Source organism: Hyperoodon ampullatus (genome assembly GCF_949752795.1).
Source record: "Hyperoodon ampullatus genome assembly, chromosome: 14".
In the NCBI taxonomy this organism is placed as follows: domain Eukaryota; kingdom Metazoa; phylum Chordata; class Mammalia; order Artiodactyla; family Ziphiidae; genus Hyperoodon; species Hyperoodon ampullatus.
This window is the reverse complement of record NC_136927.1, coordinates 64,486,044-64,504,217: the sequence shown is the minus strand read 5'-3', so window position 1 is coordinate 64,504,217 and position 18,174 is coordinate 64,486,044. Positions and strand designations below refer to the sequence as shown.

Genomic DNA, 18,174 nt, shown 5'->3' with positions numbered 1-18,174 from the left:
GACTTCATAGGGCTGGGTGCTGTAGATTCCTGGTTCTAGTTCTGTTGATGTAGGTGAGCCCTAAGAATGTTTTTGAAACCTGGTGTAACTTAAATATATTCTCCACTATTAAATGTTTCCATTCTACTTCCTTTCAGGGAACCTCTCCCTCTGATACCAAGAGAATAATGATGAAGTTGTTAGAAAATAACTTTTATCTGGATCGTGTGTAATCCTAGAGAAATACAGGAGCATTAGGGAGATGAACCAGTAGTTGGAAAAAAAACTTCTCAATTTCAGTTAAGATTATTTCCATTCTTTTTCAAGGGGCTTCTGTGCTTTTACCTTGAAAGTGTGAGAAACCAATACTGGAGTAAAAAATAAAAGTTAAGGTACAGTTTTAAGCTTTATTAGATAAACATCCAAAATAAATTCTTAACACAAATGCATCATTGACTAAGCAGGGAGAGAAATCTACAAAAGTCACAATTTCCACATGAGGGCAAAACTTATTGTTGTAGAGTTTACCTAGGATGTTAGACTGAGTGTCAAGATGGGAGGACATAACCTTGAGTGACTGTGGCATATCTATGTCTTCAATCTTTATGGTATTGATCCCAGAAGTTCCCATTCTAGAGTACATTGTGTATTCTGTTCCATTCCTCTTCAAGGGCCTGAGTTCTCTCTGTCCTTCAAAGCCTAATTCTGATGTTTCTCCCTTTAGTATACCTTCAGATTTCTCAATCTAGAATTGATCTCCCTTGCTTTGGACTCCCATAGTACTTTATACTTTATGAATCTGCTTCATATAACTTCGCAGTTCACTCCAGAGTACCACTTGTGTATATCTTTAATACTAGACTGAGTTCCTGATGGGCAAGAAGAATGGAATTTGGTCTCTAAGGGTGCCTGGCACAGAGCCTTGCCCCTAGTAAGTTCTTGGTAATTGTTAGATAAAATAAGTAGATAACATATCAAATTGATTTGATTCATTAAATATGAATTGAATACCTGCTTTATGCCCATCACACTTGCCAGGTGCTATAGAAAAGTACACAATACATGATTCATTTCAGGTCTCAAGGAACGTAGTCTTTAGAGGGTTGAGACAATTTTTTAAATGCTAAGGTTGAATGGTATAATTGTCCTTCTGAAAGTGGTTTGGGTTGCCTACTAAAGTATGCTTTTGGGTTTTTTAGAGTACTGGACAGAACTTGACCCCAAGAAGCAAAAATTATGGGTGCTGTTGTCCTCATGGCCATATCCTTCCTTGATCTTTGCACATACAAAAAGGAAAAACAGACCCCGCCTAGCATTAGTCTTTGTTACTGAGTGTTAAGGTAGTTAATTTTTTAAGCAAGTTTTGGAATGTACTGTGCTTTCAAAGTTAACTTCAAGTGCTGCTTTCTAAGAATATGTGTATTTCAGCAGTTACTTAGCCCTTGATTCAGTCGATGCTTTCTGCTTTGTTTAGAAAAGAATGTTAAAGGCCTGTTTCTTTTCTTTCTTTCTTTTTTTTTTTTTTTCTTGCCTTAGCCCCTTCACAGAGTTTAGTCCCAAAGGAAACTCCAGCCACAGCACTGCAGGGGTCTGTTCCCAGACCAGGTAAGGCCCGCCTTGGAAAAATTTCTTGAATGGAATAGGTTACATGTGAAGGAACCACTGCTGTCCTCAGTGTGCCAGGAAGTGGCTGAAACTGTCTCATCTGTTTGCTTCAGAGCAGACTTCGGTTGAGTGGCAGAGCTTATGCAGTACTATTTGAAGTTATTTTTCCCCTGACCAGCTTGCTCTCTGACGCATTCCTCGTGTCAGCCAGGGAACTCAAGAAGGACATCTCAGTGCCCATTGTCTGCCACCAAGCCGTGGGTGGTTTCCATTGCAGAGTTTGCCCTGTTCCATGACCCTGGCACCCATAGCTGGCAGCTGACTGATTGGCATACGGTAACTCACTGGGGTGGGAGGCATTACTGCATTAAGACAGTAATTGCATTATGACAGGAGTGGAGGCTTGTTCCGAAAACCTCTGCTGCAGTGAGGTAGCCATTCCTCCAGGGAGTCAGAGTCATTTCACTCATGTCTGGATGGCATTAAGTTTCTTCCCATGACCAAGATATTGTAAATAGCACTAGGGATGGTGTTTCTGGAAGGTGGAGCCCATGGTAATCTGACAGATAACTACTGTGAAATGCTGGGTCAGCTCTGAATGCATGAGGATCTTGATGGCAATAACAGCCGTCAAGAGTAGACTGCCAAAGCAGATAAAGATTATAGATTTGTTACAGTTTAGTCTTACCTGGCTCTTTGTCATTGTAGGTTATTGGGGGATACCCCCCACAAAAAAAGAAGTATGACTGCTTTCCACAAGGAGGTTAGAGTCTCGCTGACAATACAGTTCACACACTTGACAAAATTTTTTTAAAAAATAAAAGTTTAATTTTGAGTCTAAGTCAGTAAAAGTAAGGTAGAAGTTGGGAATTCCCTGGCAGTCCAGTGGTCAGGACTCTGTGCTCTCACTGCCGAGGGCCCAGGTTCAGTACCTGGTCGGGGAACTAAAATCCCACAAGCTGCACGGGGCGGCCAAAAAAAATTAAAAATAAATAAAATAAAATTTAAAATATTTGTTTAAAAAGTAAGGTAAAAGTTGTGATTATTTTAAAACCTGCTTCAGGGTGCCATGTCCTATATGATGGATAGGACTTTCTATTGTACATTCTTTGGGTAAAACCAGGCCTCTGAAAAAATGGATGAGCAAAAAACATTTTAGCCACCCAGATTTGTTTGCTACCAACTACCCACATGATACCTGAGAAGGGTAGAAATGGAACAGATTCTTCAGAGAAGGAATTAGATAGTAAAACTCATTTTTAATGAGAAAAGGAGCAACTAGAAAGGGGAAGGGAATTCCATCTCCTGCCCCAACTCTTTTCTCCAGAATATGGACTTTACCATATCATATGTCCTCCTTCTCAGAGTAATTTGCTGAAGAATCTTGTTCCTTTTAAAAGTTTGGCTCAAATGAATCTCCTTAGAATACTGCCTACGCCAATAATTGCCTTCACCAAAACCCCTTTGATTTCCACTTATATGAATTAGCTGTGATAGTGTTAAAATTGTCAAAAGCATTGAATTTTGTTTCAAAAGAGCAAACTAACCAAAATTTTTTGTAGTAAACCTCTTTTGACTTGAGCCATTTTTAGTTTGTTGTTTTTTTTTTTTTTTCCGGTACGCGGGCCTCTCACTGCTGTGGCCTCTCCCGTTGCGGAGCACAGGCTAGGGACGCGCAGGCTCAGTGGCCATGGCTCACGGACCCAGCCGCTCCACGGCATGTGGGATCTTCCCAGACCGGGGCACGAACCCGTGTCCCCTGCATCGGCAGGCGGACTCTCAACCACTGCGCCACCAGGGAAGCCCCATTTTTAGTTCTGAGCACACATTTCCTGAGTTTCTTTGCTCCAGCAGAGACTGAGTGAGTTGGTATCTGTTTCTTGTGGAGGGGGTTCCAGGTTTTATGAGTTAGATACGGGGAGCTAAATAACAAATGAGAAGCATGGATTCTCCTCTGCCAACATCTTTCACTGAAGGCAGAGTAGGACAGCCTCTTTACGTGAAGGCTGCATCAACATGAGCATCAGAGCAATACTAATAATAGCTAATACTGAGTTATTAGTAAGTGCTGCTGTACTAAGTTTTTTATATGTGTTATTTAATTTAATCTTTTTAACTTTGAGGTGGGTAAAGTGGTTATCGCCATTTTTCAGATGAGACATTGAGCACAGAGAGGTCAAGCCATTTGCCCAAGGTCACATGGCTAATAAGCAGTGAGGTCAAAATAACCCAGTCACTCTGACTCTGCTGCCATCAAGGAGGTTACTGTGTAATAAGTAGGGTAGGTTAGACATGTACACTGAGTTTCAGGTGTTGAATTCCCTGAAATGGGGGACAGGGAAAGGACTGTGGGAGACCAGAGGCAGGAGAGATGACTGTTACCTGATGCATCAGCGATGGTCTTTTGGAAAAGATGGAACTACCTAAAGGCATATAATGGAGGAAAAAGATGTTTTCCTGCTGGTGCTTATAAAGAAGTGCCTGGTAAACCCATAGGATGCTCATTTAAGCAAAACCCTGCTAGACAAATGACAGAGATTTTCCTTTTTTAGAGGACATTGCTGAGAGGTTGAGGAAGAGAGGAACATAATGGGGTGTATAGGTGATATCTCAGAGTAAAGCAGTCTGCTCTCTAAAACTCAGGAATTCCTTTGGAGGAGAATGCATCCTTAATAGATATTTAAGACATATTGGAAGATTACTGTTTAAAAAAAATATGTCAAGAGGGAAGAGATATTCTAAGAATGAAAACAGTCTCTTCTACATGAGAGGAAGAGGATTATTTTACTAAAATAGATATAGCTGGATGAAATATGAACCAGGCAATGTAATTTAGTTACGTTGATCCAAACAGGATTACTTCACAGTATGGAGTAGAAATAAAAATAGACTGAGTAAGTATCTCATGCCCCAGACAACTGAGTTGTGTCCATGCCAACTCTGTCTCTATACCACGTTAGGGTGAGGATCCTGCTGCGCATGGAGACCCGTTAGCCTAAACAAGGCATTCAGAATTCTCATAGACACCTAGCTTCTCCCTGTGGACATACACACCAGAAGCTCCTACATCTCATTTCTGTCCTTTGTATTTTTAACAGAACTCGAGGCAAATGCTGCCATAGTCTCTGGACAAAGGTAAGATGATCACTTCTGCAGACTTAGCATGAATATGGCATAAGCCTCTTTGAAAGGTATCATCTTTCTCAACCTTTAAACCTTTCCTCACCTTGTCCTTTTCCTTCACTCTTTGTAACAGTTTTTTTCCTGCTGAAGTAGGGAGCTGTCATGAGTACCAACCCCTCAGAGGTAACATTTCTTTTAACAAAACTTGGTGGCTAAGTTTCTGCCTTTTGTGGTTGTTTTGAAAATTGGATGACATAACATTTTCAGCACTCAGCATAGTGAGTAAATAGTAAGCATTCAATACATAGGAGCTGTTGGGTCGTATGGTAGTTCTATTCGTAGTTTTTTAAGGAACCTCCATACCGTTCTCCATAGTGGCTGTGTCAATTTACATTCCCACCAGCAGTGCAAGAGTGTTCCCTTTTCTCCGCACCCTCTCCAGCATTTATTGTTTCTAGATTTTATGATGATGGCCATTCTGACCGGTGTGAGATGATATCTCATTGTAATTTTGATTTGCATTTCTCTAATGATTAATGATGTTGAGCATTCTTTCATGTATTTGTTGGCAATCTGTATATCTTCTTTGGAGAAATGTCTATTTAGGTCTTCTGCCCATTTTTGGATTGGGTGGTTTGTTTTTTTGTTATTGAGGTGCACGAGCTGCTTGTAAATTTTGGAGATTAATCCTTTGTCAGTCCCACTACTGGGCATATACCCTGAGAAAACCATAATTCAAAAAGAGTCATGTACCAAAATGTTCATTGCAGCTCTATTTACAATAGCCAGGAGATGGAAGCAACCTAAGTGTCCATCATCGGATGAATGGATAAAGAAGATGTGGCACTTATATACAATGGAATATTACTCAGCCATAAAAAGAAACAAAATTGAGTTATTTGTAGTGAGGTGGATGGACCTAGAGTCTGTCATACAGAGTGAAGTAAGTCAGAAAGAGAAAAACAAATACCGTATGCTAACACATATATATGGAATCTAAGGGGAAAAAAAGGTCATGAAGAACCTAGGGGTAAGATGGGAATAAAGACACAGACCTACTAGAGAAGAGACTTGAGGATATGGAGAGGGAGAAGGGTAACCTGTGACAAAGTGAGAGAGTGGCATGGACATATATACACTACCAAATGTAAAATAGATAGCTAGTGGGAAGCAGCCGCATAGCACAGGGAGATCAGCTCGGTGCTTTGTGACCACCTAGAGGGGTGGGATAGGGAGGGTGGGAGGGAGGGAGACGCAAGAGGGAAGAGATACGGGAACATATGTATATGTATAACTGATTCATTTTGTTATAAAGCAGAAACTAACACACCATTGTAAAGCAATTACACTCCAATAAAGATGTTAAATATATATATATATATATATAGGAGCTCTTGCCATCATTGTCATTAATAATAGTCCTTGCAACACCTTCTAAGTATAGCTGTTTGAACCTCAAGAGAAAGAATGGCAGATGGGGTCTGAGTGCAGAACCCATGCTTTTTCTTTTATACTGTGCTACCCCACATAACCTAACAAAATGAAATAAAACTGGCTTCAACCTCATTAGCCCCATGGAGAGAAGTATTATCGTATTACAAAAGTCATTCCTTTTTTAATGTAGGAATGTACTAGATAACATTTTAAAGAATTTATCATACTTGTACATCAACTTAGGTTGTAAAACCGCTTCACAGTCATTTTCTCATTTAATTATCATATCAACCCTGTGAGGTGGTTATAATAGCCAACATTTATTTGAATGCTGTTCTGTGCCATATGTTGGGCTAAAAGCTCCCTAGATGTATTATCTCATTTAATTTTCACGGTATCTATTAGGAAAGGAAATTCTGTCTTACAAATAAGGAACCTAAAGCTCAGAGAGGTTAATTAAATTGTCCAAAGCCACAGATGCAGTAAATGGTGAAGCTGAGATTCAAACCCAGGCCTTCTGCCTCCAGAGCTCTCACACTTAATGTATTACAGCAGACAAGATGGGGATTTATAGATCAAGAATCTGAAACATAGAGAAAGTTAAATATCGTGGCCAATAAATGCATAGGTAAGACTTGACCCTTGTTCTTCTGACTCCAAATTCATTGCTATTCCTACTGCCTGTCTAGTTTTATTTGGATTGGGCTTACGTTTGAATTCATTTGCATATCTCAAAGTATACACCAACTGTGTGGCTAGAGAAAGAAGAGATAATCAGACCAAAAATACCTTGTTGGTGTTTGTTCCCCAAGTTACCTGATCTTTGACGTATAAACACTAGGACAGTATTGCTGAGGCTTTTGTTTTGCCAGGAGAAAGAGGTACCTCCGTTAGGAATCTTCTTCCTCAGAGGCTTTGAACATTTTCTGGGCTCCTAGCCAGAAAGCCATCCTTACCACCTCTAAAAGGATGTGTAAATCCCCCTGACTTGCAGTTCTACCCCAGCTCCAGTCTCACCTCTCCTTGACATGCCTTGGCTTGTGTGGGACAGTGGTTAGATGTAAAGCTAGGGTAATGAACAGTGTGGCCAAATTCCCAGGCATAGTGCCACTAACAAAGGGTCCTCTGTTAGGAGTAAACGATGGAGGGGTAGGGATAGTTGACAATCAGGCCATGGTTAAGAAGCTTACAATGTATCGGAAGACACAAGACACTAAAAACATGCTGTACAGCCTGATGGGTGCTCTAGAATGCCAGACACAGACTGTGAACCCAAAAGACAAAAGAGGCAGCTCCACCTGGGGAGTGAGGTCATGGAAGACTTCCCAGAAGAGGCATCCCTGTGACCAGGTTTTTGTTTTGTTTTTGTTGCATTACTTTAGTTTCCATTCCATGTCTTACAAGTAAATTTAATCAACTTTTTTTTTAATGATTTTAACATGAGTTTTTTGAACCATGAAAGTAGTAAAAGTTTACTGAGGGTAACTTGAAATACAGATCAGAGAATTACAAAGAAGAAAATTACCAGTTAGTCAATATTCCTACAACTCAGTATTCACTGTGTATATTTTAGTTGTTCTTCTAGTCCTCTTCACGGAGTATATACAGATAGAAATAGAGTTAAAACACTCCAGTGTTTTATATATATACTATAATGTTTATCTATAGATCTAACACTATGTATTAGATATATAGTATTATATACACATATATATACACATATATATATCTCACACCCATTCATTCATATGTGGTTACATATATACTCAATATATATTATAATGAAAATGAGAGTATACTATTCATAATGTTGGTAGCTGTTTTTTTCTCCACAATAATATATTTTGAACAGTTTTTATCATTAAATAACCTTCTACAGCATGATTTTTTTCATGACTCCATTTGGATGTCCCATGGTTTAGTTAACTAATGTACTATCACTGTTAAGCATTTAGCTCTTCTATCTTCATTAATATGAATAAAATGCTTTGGCATACTTGTGTGTAATTAGCTCTGTAAAAAGATTTGTTTCCTTAGGCACCTAGAAATGGAATTGCTGAGTCAGAGGATTACACCAGGGTGTCTCAGCCTCAGCATTATTGACTGTTTGGGTGAGATAATTCTGTGTGGGGTGTGGGGCAGGGAGCCGTTTTATGCATTATAGGATGTTTAGTGTCATCCCTGGCCTCTACCCAAAAGGTGCCAGTAGCATATCCTCCCAGTCATGACAATCAAAAATGTCTCCAGACATTGTTGAATGTTCCTAGGAGGCAAAATTGCCCCCTACGGAGAATCATTGGATTGCACAGTTAATACTCCATTAGGAGTTTTTGTCCCTGTACCCTCAATAATACTGGATATTACCATTTTTTAATCTTCACATACTAAAAAAAGGGGATTGAGGTAGGAGCAATCAGTAGTAAACCCAGCAGTGTATTGTGAATATATTCTCGTGTATATTCTATAATGTGACTTGTAATATGCCATTATCTAACTCTACTAGGCTCATAGTAAATGCCAGTGTATGTTGTTAATTTCCTAGATTTTTAGGTACTGTTAATTTTTGAAGGGAAATATTCTTATCTTAGGAAAATGGTTGAGGAAGTTTGATGATTTTTGTTCCAAGTTCTTAATGTGTTTTACCTGTTTTTCCACAATCTCACCAGCATTATACTTAAATATTTTATTTTTACTAATGTAACAAGCTGGACTCACTTTTAAATTGTCAGTAATATTAGAGCATAATTGTGCTTACTGTCCCAGAGTGGAACATTGTCTCTCCAGAATGATTATGTAGTTCTTAATCTCCTGCCTTGTGAATGAAACTGTTATCTTTATTTTTTGTGTGACTTGATTCCCTCACCTCCTTGGACTTTGTGCTTCTCTCTGTCAGCAGTGAGCCCAAAGAGATATCTGAGAAGTCCAAAACTCCAAGCCGAAGAAACTCCCGAACTGAAGAGCCAGCTGTGGCTTCTGAAAGTGTGGAAAATGGACATCGTAAGCGATCCTCTCGGCCTGCTTCAGCCTCCAGCTCTACTAAAGGTTAGCTGTGGGCTGCAGAGGCTATTTCTGAGTCAAATAGAAAAATAGGGTTCTTATCACAGCAGCAGAGGACTTTTCCCTTCGTCTTTGCCTCTATTCCTCAAATTTTCAAGTTACTTTGACGTCTACTGCTTGTTTGGTCCTTCCTTTATTTGTTAGCTCATTTAACTATGTGTTTTCTCCCTGTGTGTGTGTGTGTACTTGTGTACAAGAGCAGCAAGAACATAACAGGGCAGGTTGATTCATGATCACCACTTCAGACAGGTCCTCAGTATGGCCCCACCATCTTTCTGTGTTTTTGTGGTCAACTCTTTTTCCTACTCTCTACTCTTTTTAAACCTCTGGCTCCTATTTTATGTCCTCTCTTTCAGCAGAGACTCTCACCTCTTCAAAGAGAAAACAGAACTCCCTCAACTCTCACTACCAGGACATAAATCTACCAGTGTCCTCTTTTGCTCATACTATAATAGAGCAACTGTCACTCCTTAAGTCCAAGGCCAATTCCTTCACCTGTGCCTTTGATCCCATCTTCTCTGACCTTACAGAGAATCTTACACAACCAGTTTTCTCTTCTCTATTGACTGCTGTCTCTTTTTTGGATGAGCTCTGCCCTTGGCTTCTCTGACCCAGAACTCTCAATAGTTTTCTGTCTACTTCTCTGGCTGTTCCTTCTCAGACTCTGTACACATACATTAGATATTGGTCTACTCAAACTTTTATCCTGAGTCACCTTTTCTCTTTAACTTCTATTTTCTCCCTAACAAATCTCATTCATGCCTCCCTTCTTTAGTTATAACCTTTCACAGATGACTCATAAATTTGTTTTCTAGTGCAGACCTCTAGAGATCTTAGACGACTGCACATACATCCTTAACAGGACTGCAAACTCAACATGTCTAAAAACAGACCTTTGATTTTTCACCCCTGATGTCAGGTCCTTTGCCATTGTTCCCGTACTACCATCTATCTGTCCATTAGGCATGTCCTCCTTGACACCTCTCTCCTTCACCTTCACATCCATCACAAAAAGCTGCTGGTTTTATCTCAGATGATTCAAATTCATCCACTTTTCCCCATCTTCACTGCTACCCTAGCTTAAAACCCTTCAATGGTTTACCATTATAATTAGGATTAAAGTCTAAAAGCGTCAACATAGACCACAAGGTTCTATCTGGTTTGTCCCCTGTCAACCTCTCCCAGCCTCATCTGACTTCCCTTAGCAACATCCTCTCATCACATGCCATCCTCTCATCACAAGCCTGGGTATATGTGACACCTATTGTAGGGAGTATTCGTCTATCTTCCCTCTCTTCTCCTCATTAACTTCCCACTCTTCCTACTTATCTTAGCTCAGTTGTCACTGCAATGAGGAATCATAGCACCATGTTCTTCTCCTTCATAACACCACAGTTGTAAATTTAGTTCTATTTATGTGGTAGGTAATTAATATACATACTCTGTTAGGGCAGGAGATGTCTGGTTTTGCTCACCACTGTATCCCTGGTACCTACTGTGGTGCCTAATACAAGAGGTGTGCAATCAGTAATTATTAGATTAATAACTATCTATCAACTATATATTTAAGTACTTACTGCATGCCAGGCTCTAGGTATATAATAGTGAAAAAACATATGGAGTCTCTGTCTTCCTCACATCAATTATATGCTAGCCAGAAAGACTTTAATATTATACGCATTTATGATAGCAGAGTTATATGGTACTATAGGGGCATATATTGGGTTGGCCAAAAAGTTTGTTCAGTTTTGTCTGTAAAATGGCTCTAGGAGCATTTAGTTGTCTTTAACTTCATTTGAAACAATTTTGTTAGATTTTATTGTGACAGCCGTCATATCAGCGTGCATTTTAAAAAAAAAACTTACCAAGGGCTTCCCTGGTGGCGCAGTGGTTGAGAGTCTGCCTGCCAATGCAGGGGACACAGGTTCATGCCCCGGTCCGGGAAGATCCCACATGCCGCGGAGCGGCTGGGCCCGTGAGCCATGGCCGCTGAGCCTGCGCGTCTGGAGCCTGTGCTCCGCAATGGGAGAGGCCACAACAGTGAGAGGCCCGCGTACCGCCAAAAAAAAAAAAAAAAAAAAAAAACTTAACCAAAATTGGTGAATTTTTGTGTAGCCATTTTAATATTGAAGATGGAATAAAAAACGCAACATTTTCAGCATATTATACTTTATTATTTCAAGAAAGGTAAAAACGCAACTGAAACGCAAAAAAAGATTCATGCAGTGTATGGAGAAGATGCTGTGACTGATCAAACGTGTCAAAAGTGGTTTGCGAAGTTACATGCTGGAGATTTCTCGATGGATGATGCTCCACGATCAGGTAGACCAGTTGAAGTTGATAGCGATCAAATCGAAACGTTAATTGAGAACATTCAATGTTATACCACACAGGAGATAGCCAACGTACTCAAAATATACAAATCACGCGTTGAAAATCATTTGCAGCAGCTTGGTTATGTTCATCACTTTGATTTTTGGGTTCCACAATAAACTAACCAAAAAAAAAACCTTCTTGACCATATTTCCGCATGCGATTCTCTACTGATCTACTGATTTGTTTTTTAAAACAAATTGTGATGGACAATGCAAAGTGGATACTGTTCAATAATGTGGAACGGAAGAGACTGTGGGGCAAGCGAAATGAACCACCACCGACCACACCAGAGGCCGGTCTTCATCCAAAGAAGGTGATGTTGTGTATATGGTGGGGTCGGAAGGGAGTCCTCTATTAAGAGCTCCTTCCAGAAAACCAAACGATTAATTCCAACAAGTACTGCTCCCAATTAGACCAACTGAAAGCAGCACTTGATGAAAAGCTTTTGGAATTAGTCAACAGAAAACGCATAGTTGGGCTTCCCTGGTGGCGCAGTGGTTGAGAGTCCACCTGCCGATGCAGGGGACACGGGTTCGTGCCCCGGTCTGGGAAGATCCCACATGCCGCGGAGCGGCTGGGCCCGTGAGCCATGGCCGCTGAGCCTGTGCGTCCGGAGCCTGTGCTCCGCAACGGGAGAGGCCACAACAGTGAGAGGCCCGCGTACCGCAAAAAAAAAAAAAAAAAAAAAAAGAAAAAAAAAGAAAACGCATAGTCTTCCATCAGGATAACGCAAGACCTCATGTTTCTTTGACGACCAGGCAAAAACTGTTACAGCTTGGCTGGGAAGTTCTGTTTCATCCACCATATTCACCAGACATTGCACCTTCGGATTTCCATTTATTTCTGTCTTTACAATATTCTCTTAATGGAAAAAAATTTCAATTCCCTGGAATACTGTAAAAGGCACCTGGAACAACAGTTCTTTGCTCAAAAAGATAAAAAGTTTTGAGAAGGTGGAATTATGAAGTTGCCTGAAAAATGGCAGAAGTTAGTGGAACAAAACGGTGAATACGTTGTTCAATAAAGTTCTTCGTGAAAATGAAAAATGTGTCTTTTATTTTTACTTAAAAACCGAAGGAACTTTTTGGCCAACTCAATAGCTGGGATGCTTTGTTCCCCTGTCAAGTCAGTGAAGGCTTTCTGGAGAAAATGATGTTTAGGCTGAGACCTGAAGAATGAGGAAGCATTATCCAGGCAAAAGGTATAGCATGTGCAAAGGCCCAGATCTGAGGGAGGGAATCATTCTCTCAGGAAATGCGCTGAGCTTGAGTAGCTTAGGTTAGGCAAGAGCTGGCATCCTGGCCAAGTGCCTGATATCAGCCGGGCTGCTACAAAACAGTCACGTACCATTAGGATACCAGCCTGAAGACCAGGGCAGGTTGTGGTGCACCCACACCAGATACTGACCTGAGAACTCAGGTTGATAGGTCACGTTTCTGGGTAGGAATTTCATAATGCGTCACAAGAGCTCCTGGGAGGAAGCCACAGGTCTGCAGATCATGCACAGGTAAAGAAGAGATGTAGAAGTCACCTTACCTCAGCCTGCCAGAGAGGGGAGAGGATGGGAAGGGCCTTCGCTCCTCTCCAGACATACCATGTACACCACAGCCAGGGTCCTCTTTAGGTATCCCCACTTTGGATGTAGAAGTGGAACCAACAACTTTCTTCTCCCTCCCTGGGAATCATCTCCTAGGCAAAAACCTGTTTGGAAGGAAGCATAAAATGGAAGATTCCTGGAGTTCTATGAGAAAATCTGCTTCCCCTCAATTCTATGTATTCTTTTTCCTAAAGGATCAGGGTCTTCTAGGCTTTAGAATATGGTATGTAGTTATCTTTAAAGCAGGGGAAAGAGTGCTGACCTTTAGAGATGTCATACACCAGCTTTTGGAGAATCTGACTTGAGCCCAGAGCCTCAGGATACTAAAGGTGTCATTTACAGTGCACCAGAAAGAATTAATCTAGCAGCTGGGACAGTTAAGAGATGCCGAAATTAGAGCCACTCTGTAGATAACTGCCAGCCAAGAAAAGATGGAAAGCTGGAACCTGTTTTAGAAGGGGGGTGGCGTGTATAGGCCGTACACTTAAACTGGACATTGTCCCAAGGTGATGGTAGTCATGTTGGAATGCCTGCCCCATCCATGCTTTGAGACTTAGCAACTGGCTTAGAAGAGGCTGTAATGACTCTCAGGCTTTGTGATATTACATGGAGGGATTCTGGGTCAGTGTCTCCTAGAGGATGTCAGGGTTCTGGCCAGACCCCAGGAATCACAGTCATATCTAGATCTCCACATCAGCCTCAAGCCCTCAGTCTATCAGTCTTTAACTGTTCTAGGGTAAGTTACTTTTTAAATCAGAAATGAATGCTGTAGCTCTTGATTTTTAAGTGTTAGAGCTCTTGGATCCAAATTAAAGAATTAATATGCATATTATTTGGCCTTCTATGTTGTATCCAAAAATGAACCAAAGTCATAAAATAATTTCCTGTGATTGTATTTGAACCCATACCCAGGGAGTGTCATAAAATATCAAGCTGGCTTCTAAAATCTATGTGTCTCAGGACTTCCCTGGTGGCGCAGTGGTTAAGAATCTGCCTGCCAATGCAGGGCTCATGATTTGATCCCTGGTCCAGGAAGATCCCACATACTGCAGAGCAACTAAGCCCGTGCACCACAACTACTGAGTCTGCGCTCTAGAGCCTGCGAGCCACAACTACTGAAGCCCACGTGCCCTAGAGCCCATGCGCCACAACTACTGAGCCCGCGTGCCGCAACTACTGAGCCCACGCGCCGCAACTACTGAAACCCACATGCCTAGAGCCCATGCTCCACAACAAGAGAAGCCACCGCAATGAGAAGCCCGTGCACTGCAACAAAGAGTAGCCCCCGCTCACCACAACTAGAGAAAGCCCACTTGCAGCAACGAAGACCCAATGCAGCCAATAAATAAATAAATAAATAGATAAATAAATGAAATGTATGTGTCTCGAACTCGTAGACATATATAGTGCTGGGTACCTGAAACATCTTCCTGCAGCATCAGTACTTAAAGTTTTGAAGGGAAAAGAGGGTTTTGCCTTTTCATACTCATAAGATTTTGGTCATTTATGCACAAACAAAATCAGAAACAGTCTGCGTTTTTTCATGAGAAAGCTGAGAAATATTATGAGCAGTTTATAATGAGAAGTATTGGTACTTTTTGTATTGTTGAGAACCAGTAACATTAATCATTCTTCTGCTCTGAGAACGGAGTTTGCTTATGTCATGCTAGCCAAGGCCTGCTAGACTACCAGATTGGAGCAGTTGGGATAGATGATTTCTGGGCAAGTCCAGGGAGGCCCACTTGGTTGATACGTCACTCTCTAATCTGTTGTTTTGTTTTTGGTTGGTTTGGTTCCCCCCACTGACCCCCACTGCCCTACCACTTTTAATTACAGACACAAAAATTGGCTCCCACAAATCAGTGAACTTCTTTTTAAAATTGCACTTGATCAGATGTGTTGTTTATAAATAGGCAAATGAGTAGTTCTGCTTCCTGATATGATGAGTTCCCCATTAACACAGAAATGATTTTTCTAGTTTCCCTTGATATTCTTTAGTCTTCTGTTTATAGTAGTTTTATGTTATATTTTCACCTGGGAGAAAGGATCAGTAGTTAAAAACATGAAGTTCAACGTACAAGTTTGAAACCTGGGAAAATATGCTAATAAGAGGGAAGTTCAGAGCAACCTGTAATCAGCAGCAGCTGTGGGTGTCCCTGGGGTGCCCTAAGATGCCTCTGACAGCATAGTGGGGTGATAGCTCTATCCTATCCACAGCTAGTGACTTGAGAAGCAACAACCTAAAAAAACACAGAGTATACAGATATACTTAAAACGTAAGTGTTATTATTGTAGAATAAGCATAATTAGATACATCTTACGGGAGAAAACCCTAAACAGTAACTACCTGAAACTGCACTCTTGTAGCATCATTTAGAAACCAGCCATACAGATTTTGAAAGGAAATTTCCAGAATTTTTTTACAATTAAGTAGAAATCTTGGCTAGAAGGAGAACAGTAAAAAGCGTAATGAAGTGAGCAAGGTCAAGGTCAACTTATAAAACTCCTTAGAAGGTAAAGCTCCACGCTACACCACCACTACACCACCACTACACCACCCTACACCACCACTGCCACCGCTCACCCTAGTATCTAAAAGGCTTTTTTTTTTTTTTTTCCGGTTTCTAGCACAGATCACTTGTTTACTCATGGCCTCACTCATTGATTCATCCTCAGAAGCAGAGGCAGCCTGCCAGATGATTGGGTGCTTTAGAGCAGTGACAGATGGGAACAAGCAAGGAAGGAATGGAGGGGGGAGCCTGAGGTTGTTTATTCCCCCACTCCTAACCACTTTTCCCAGCCACACATGTGTTTCTCAGACACACCACTTGATCGTTCGTATCACAACAAAGGAGAAGCTCCCAAAGTTGACCTAATTAACAGACATTTCTCTAAGGATGAACACTCAGTCAAGACAAAACCCTGTATGTTTTTACTGCAAATGACAAATTTGCTACAGTGAAAATGAAGCTTGAGAGTTGGACATAAAGGGTTGATTATGGGGAGTTGTGCACTACCTGAGACTCCGTTTATTTACATGGAATTAAAATAACACCATTGTCAACATCCTGTCAGATTTACTGTCCTCTGATTAGCAAAAGACTAATGAGTAAATCAGAGAAACTGATTCTACCACCTGGCACAAGCATCATAATCTCCCAGTAAGATGTATATATTGAAATTTCCACCTATAGAAGCCTAAAAACACTGTACGGGCCACCCCTTGGAAAGTCATCTAGGTTTCACTTCTTAGCAGTTACTTAGCTAACAGAGTGATAAAATTTTTGCTTTTTGCTCTACATTTTGAGTCTGGGTTCTCAAAATATGATACAGTACAAAAGAGAGAAGAAAAATTGCTTAGAATACTGAACCTAACATGCAGCACCAGAGAGTTCAGCCTAGTTTCTAGAAACGGATAAGTTGGATTCATCTTACACATTAATGTATTAAATAGAAAACATTTTTTTGTCCTTGATGGGAAGTAATTCTAAAACATTTTTTTTTTCGTTTTAAATCCAAAATATCTATTATGGAGCAGCATGAAGAATGAGGGTGAATTTTTAAGATCAATATGAGATTTTAAAGAAATGTTTACAGTTGGAGAGCTTCAGGCTATTGATTGTACTTTGCTGTAGAAGACTTTTGTGTTGAAAAAGTTTTTGAGAGAGTTTATACGTTGTTTGAGTTTAAGACATGAATAATACAAGAGGAATTAAAAGAATTAAAACACACTCCTTCCCTTTTATGTCACTGTTACCCTGTCACTGATATAAACCACTCAGTTCCCACCTCTTCCATGAAGCCTTCAGGCTCACCTGGGCTCACAGCAGGCTGTGGCTTGCTCTGAATTGCTTCCATGCCTTCCATACATGCACAGGTATATCCACAGCCTTGATAATACCTGGCTAGGCCATGGTAGACACTTGCTGACCAACGGTCATAGTCATGTTATTTAGAGACTTTGACTATGGCATGGCAAAAAGAGTTCCTCACTGCAAAACAATGGCTTGGCTCCAGAGGCTGTTTTTTTTTTGTGGCACAATTCACTTACTTGCTTGTAACATCACTTATTGATTTCTCACCAAAAGCACTGTCAGTCTGTCCATCATTTCATTGGGTGATGGAAACAGGTGATGGAGATTGTGGGGTTAATTGCCCAGCTAAAGCAGCTCTCCCCATCTTTGCACCTTTTTCATGTATGTTTGCTTCACCTTCCACTACCTGTATAACATTTCCCTAATCGCCAGGCCCTAGTTCACAGGGCCGAGAAGTCTGAGACCCTCTTCACACTGAGTGCCCCTTTTGAGGACCTTAGACTGATTCAGAGTCCAGTAGGGCTCCACTTAGGTCAGCCCTGGTTCCTGTGGACTGCCTAAAAGGCACTGCTATAAAGAATTGCCTCAGCTGAATATGTCCTCCTTTCTCCCCACAGACATAACCAGTGCGGTGCAATCCAAGCGAAGAAAATCCAAGTAAACAAGCTGAATGACGACTTGATATTTGTAAATGTGTGTGAATTTTACAAAAAGCGATTTTGAGCTGTGACTTTTTAAAATCCATTTCTGTACAGTTAGTTATTTTAATAATGTGGTCCTTTTCCTGGTCCCTGCAACCTGTTTCATAAAGTGCAATGGGGAAAGCAGAGTTGTTGAACCCTTTTGGTGTTGCAAGATGAAGTTCAAGGTTTCTAAAATGTTGCCATGTATTGAGAGGAGCTAATGTGATTATGTTAATAGTTTTCACATTTCCTAAGCAGCCTAGAGTACAGGGTGAGCATTTTTAGATCTTCTAATGATGTATTGTGCTGTGGAAGTACTGTGTGTGAATAGCAGTAGTGGGGCAAAAAGAATCTTCTCATTTGGAAATGTTGTACATAATTTTATTATATAGTGTTTTGGATGTATTTGTTGTAGAAATGGACCAGTGAATAAAGAGAATCTAAGGGTTTGTACAATGTGAAATACTGAATGTGTTAAATAAATGTCTTTGTCCTAGAACATAAA

General features: G+C 40.6%; 1 protein-coding gene across 2 annotated transcripts in view; it reads left to right on the top strand.

Moving 5' to 3' along the window:
- NCOA6 (nuclear receptor coactivator 6) overlaps positions 1-18,174 on the top strand; it is a gene marked incomplete at its 5' end in the record, with an annotated part of 53,162 nt that extends 34,988 nt beyond the window's left edge. For both annotated transcript variants that reach the window (XM_079720173.1, XM_079720174.1), the window contains 4 exons: positions 1,516-1,584; positions 4,683-4,719; positions 9,035-9,183; positions 17,604-18,174. In XM_079720173.1, coding sequence (XP_079576299.1) covers positions 1,516-1,584; positions 4,683-4,719; positions 9,035-9,183; positions 17,604-17,647 — 299 coding nt within the window. In that variant the 3' untranslated portion in view covers positions 17,648-18,174. The remainder of the gene's footprint in view (positions 1-1,515; positions 1,585-4,682; positions 4,720-9,034; positions 9,184-17,603) is intronic.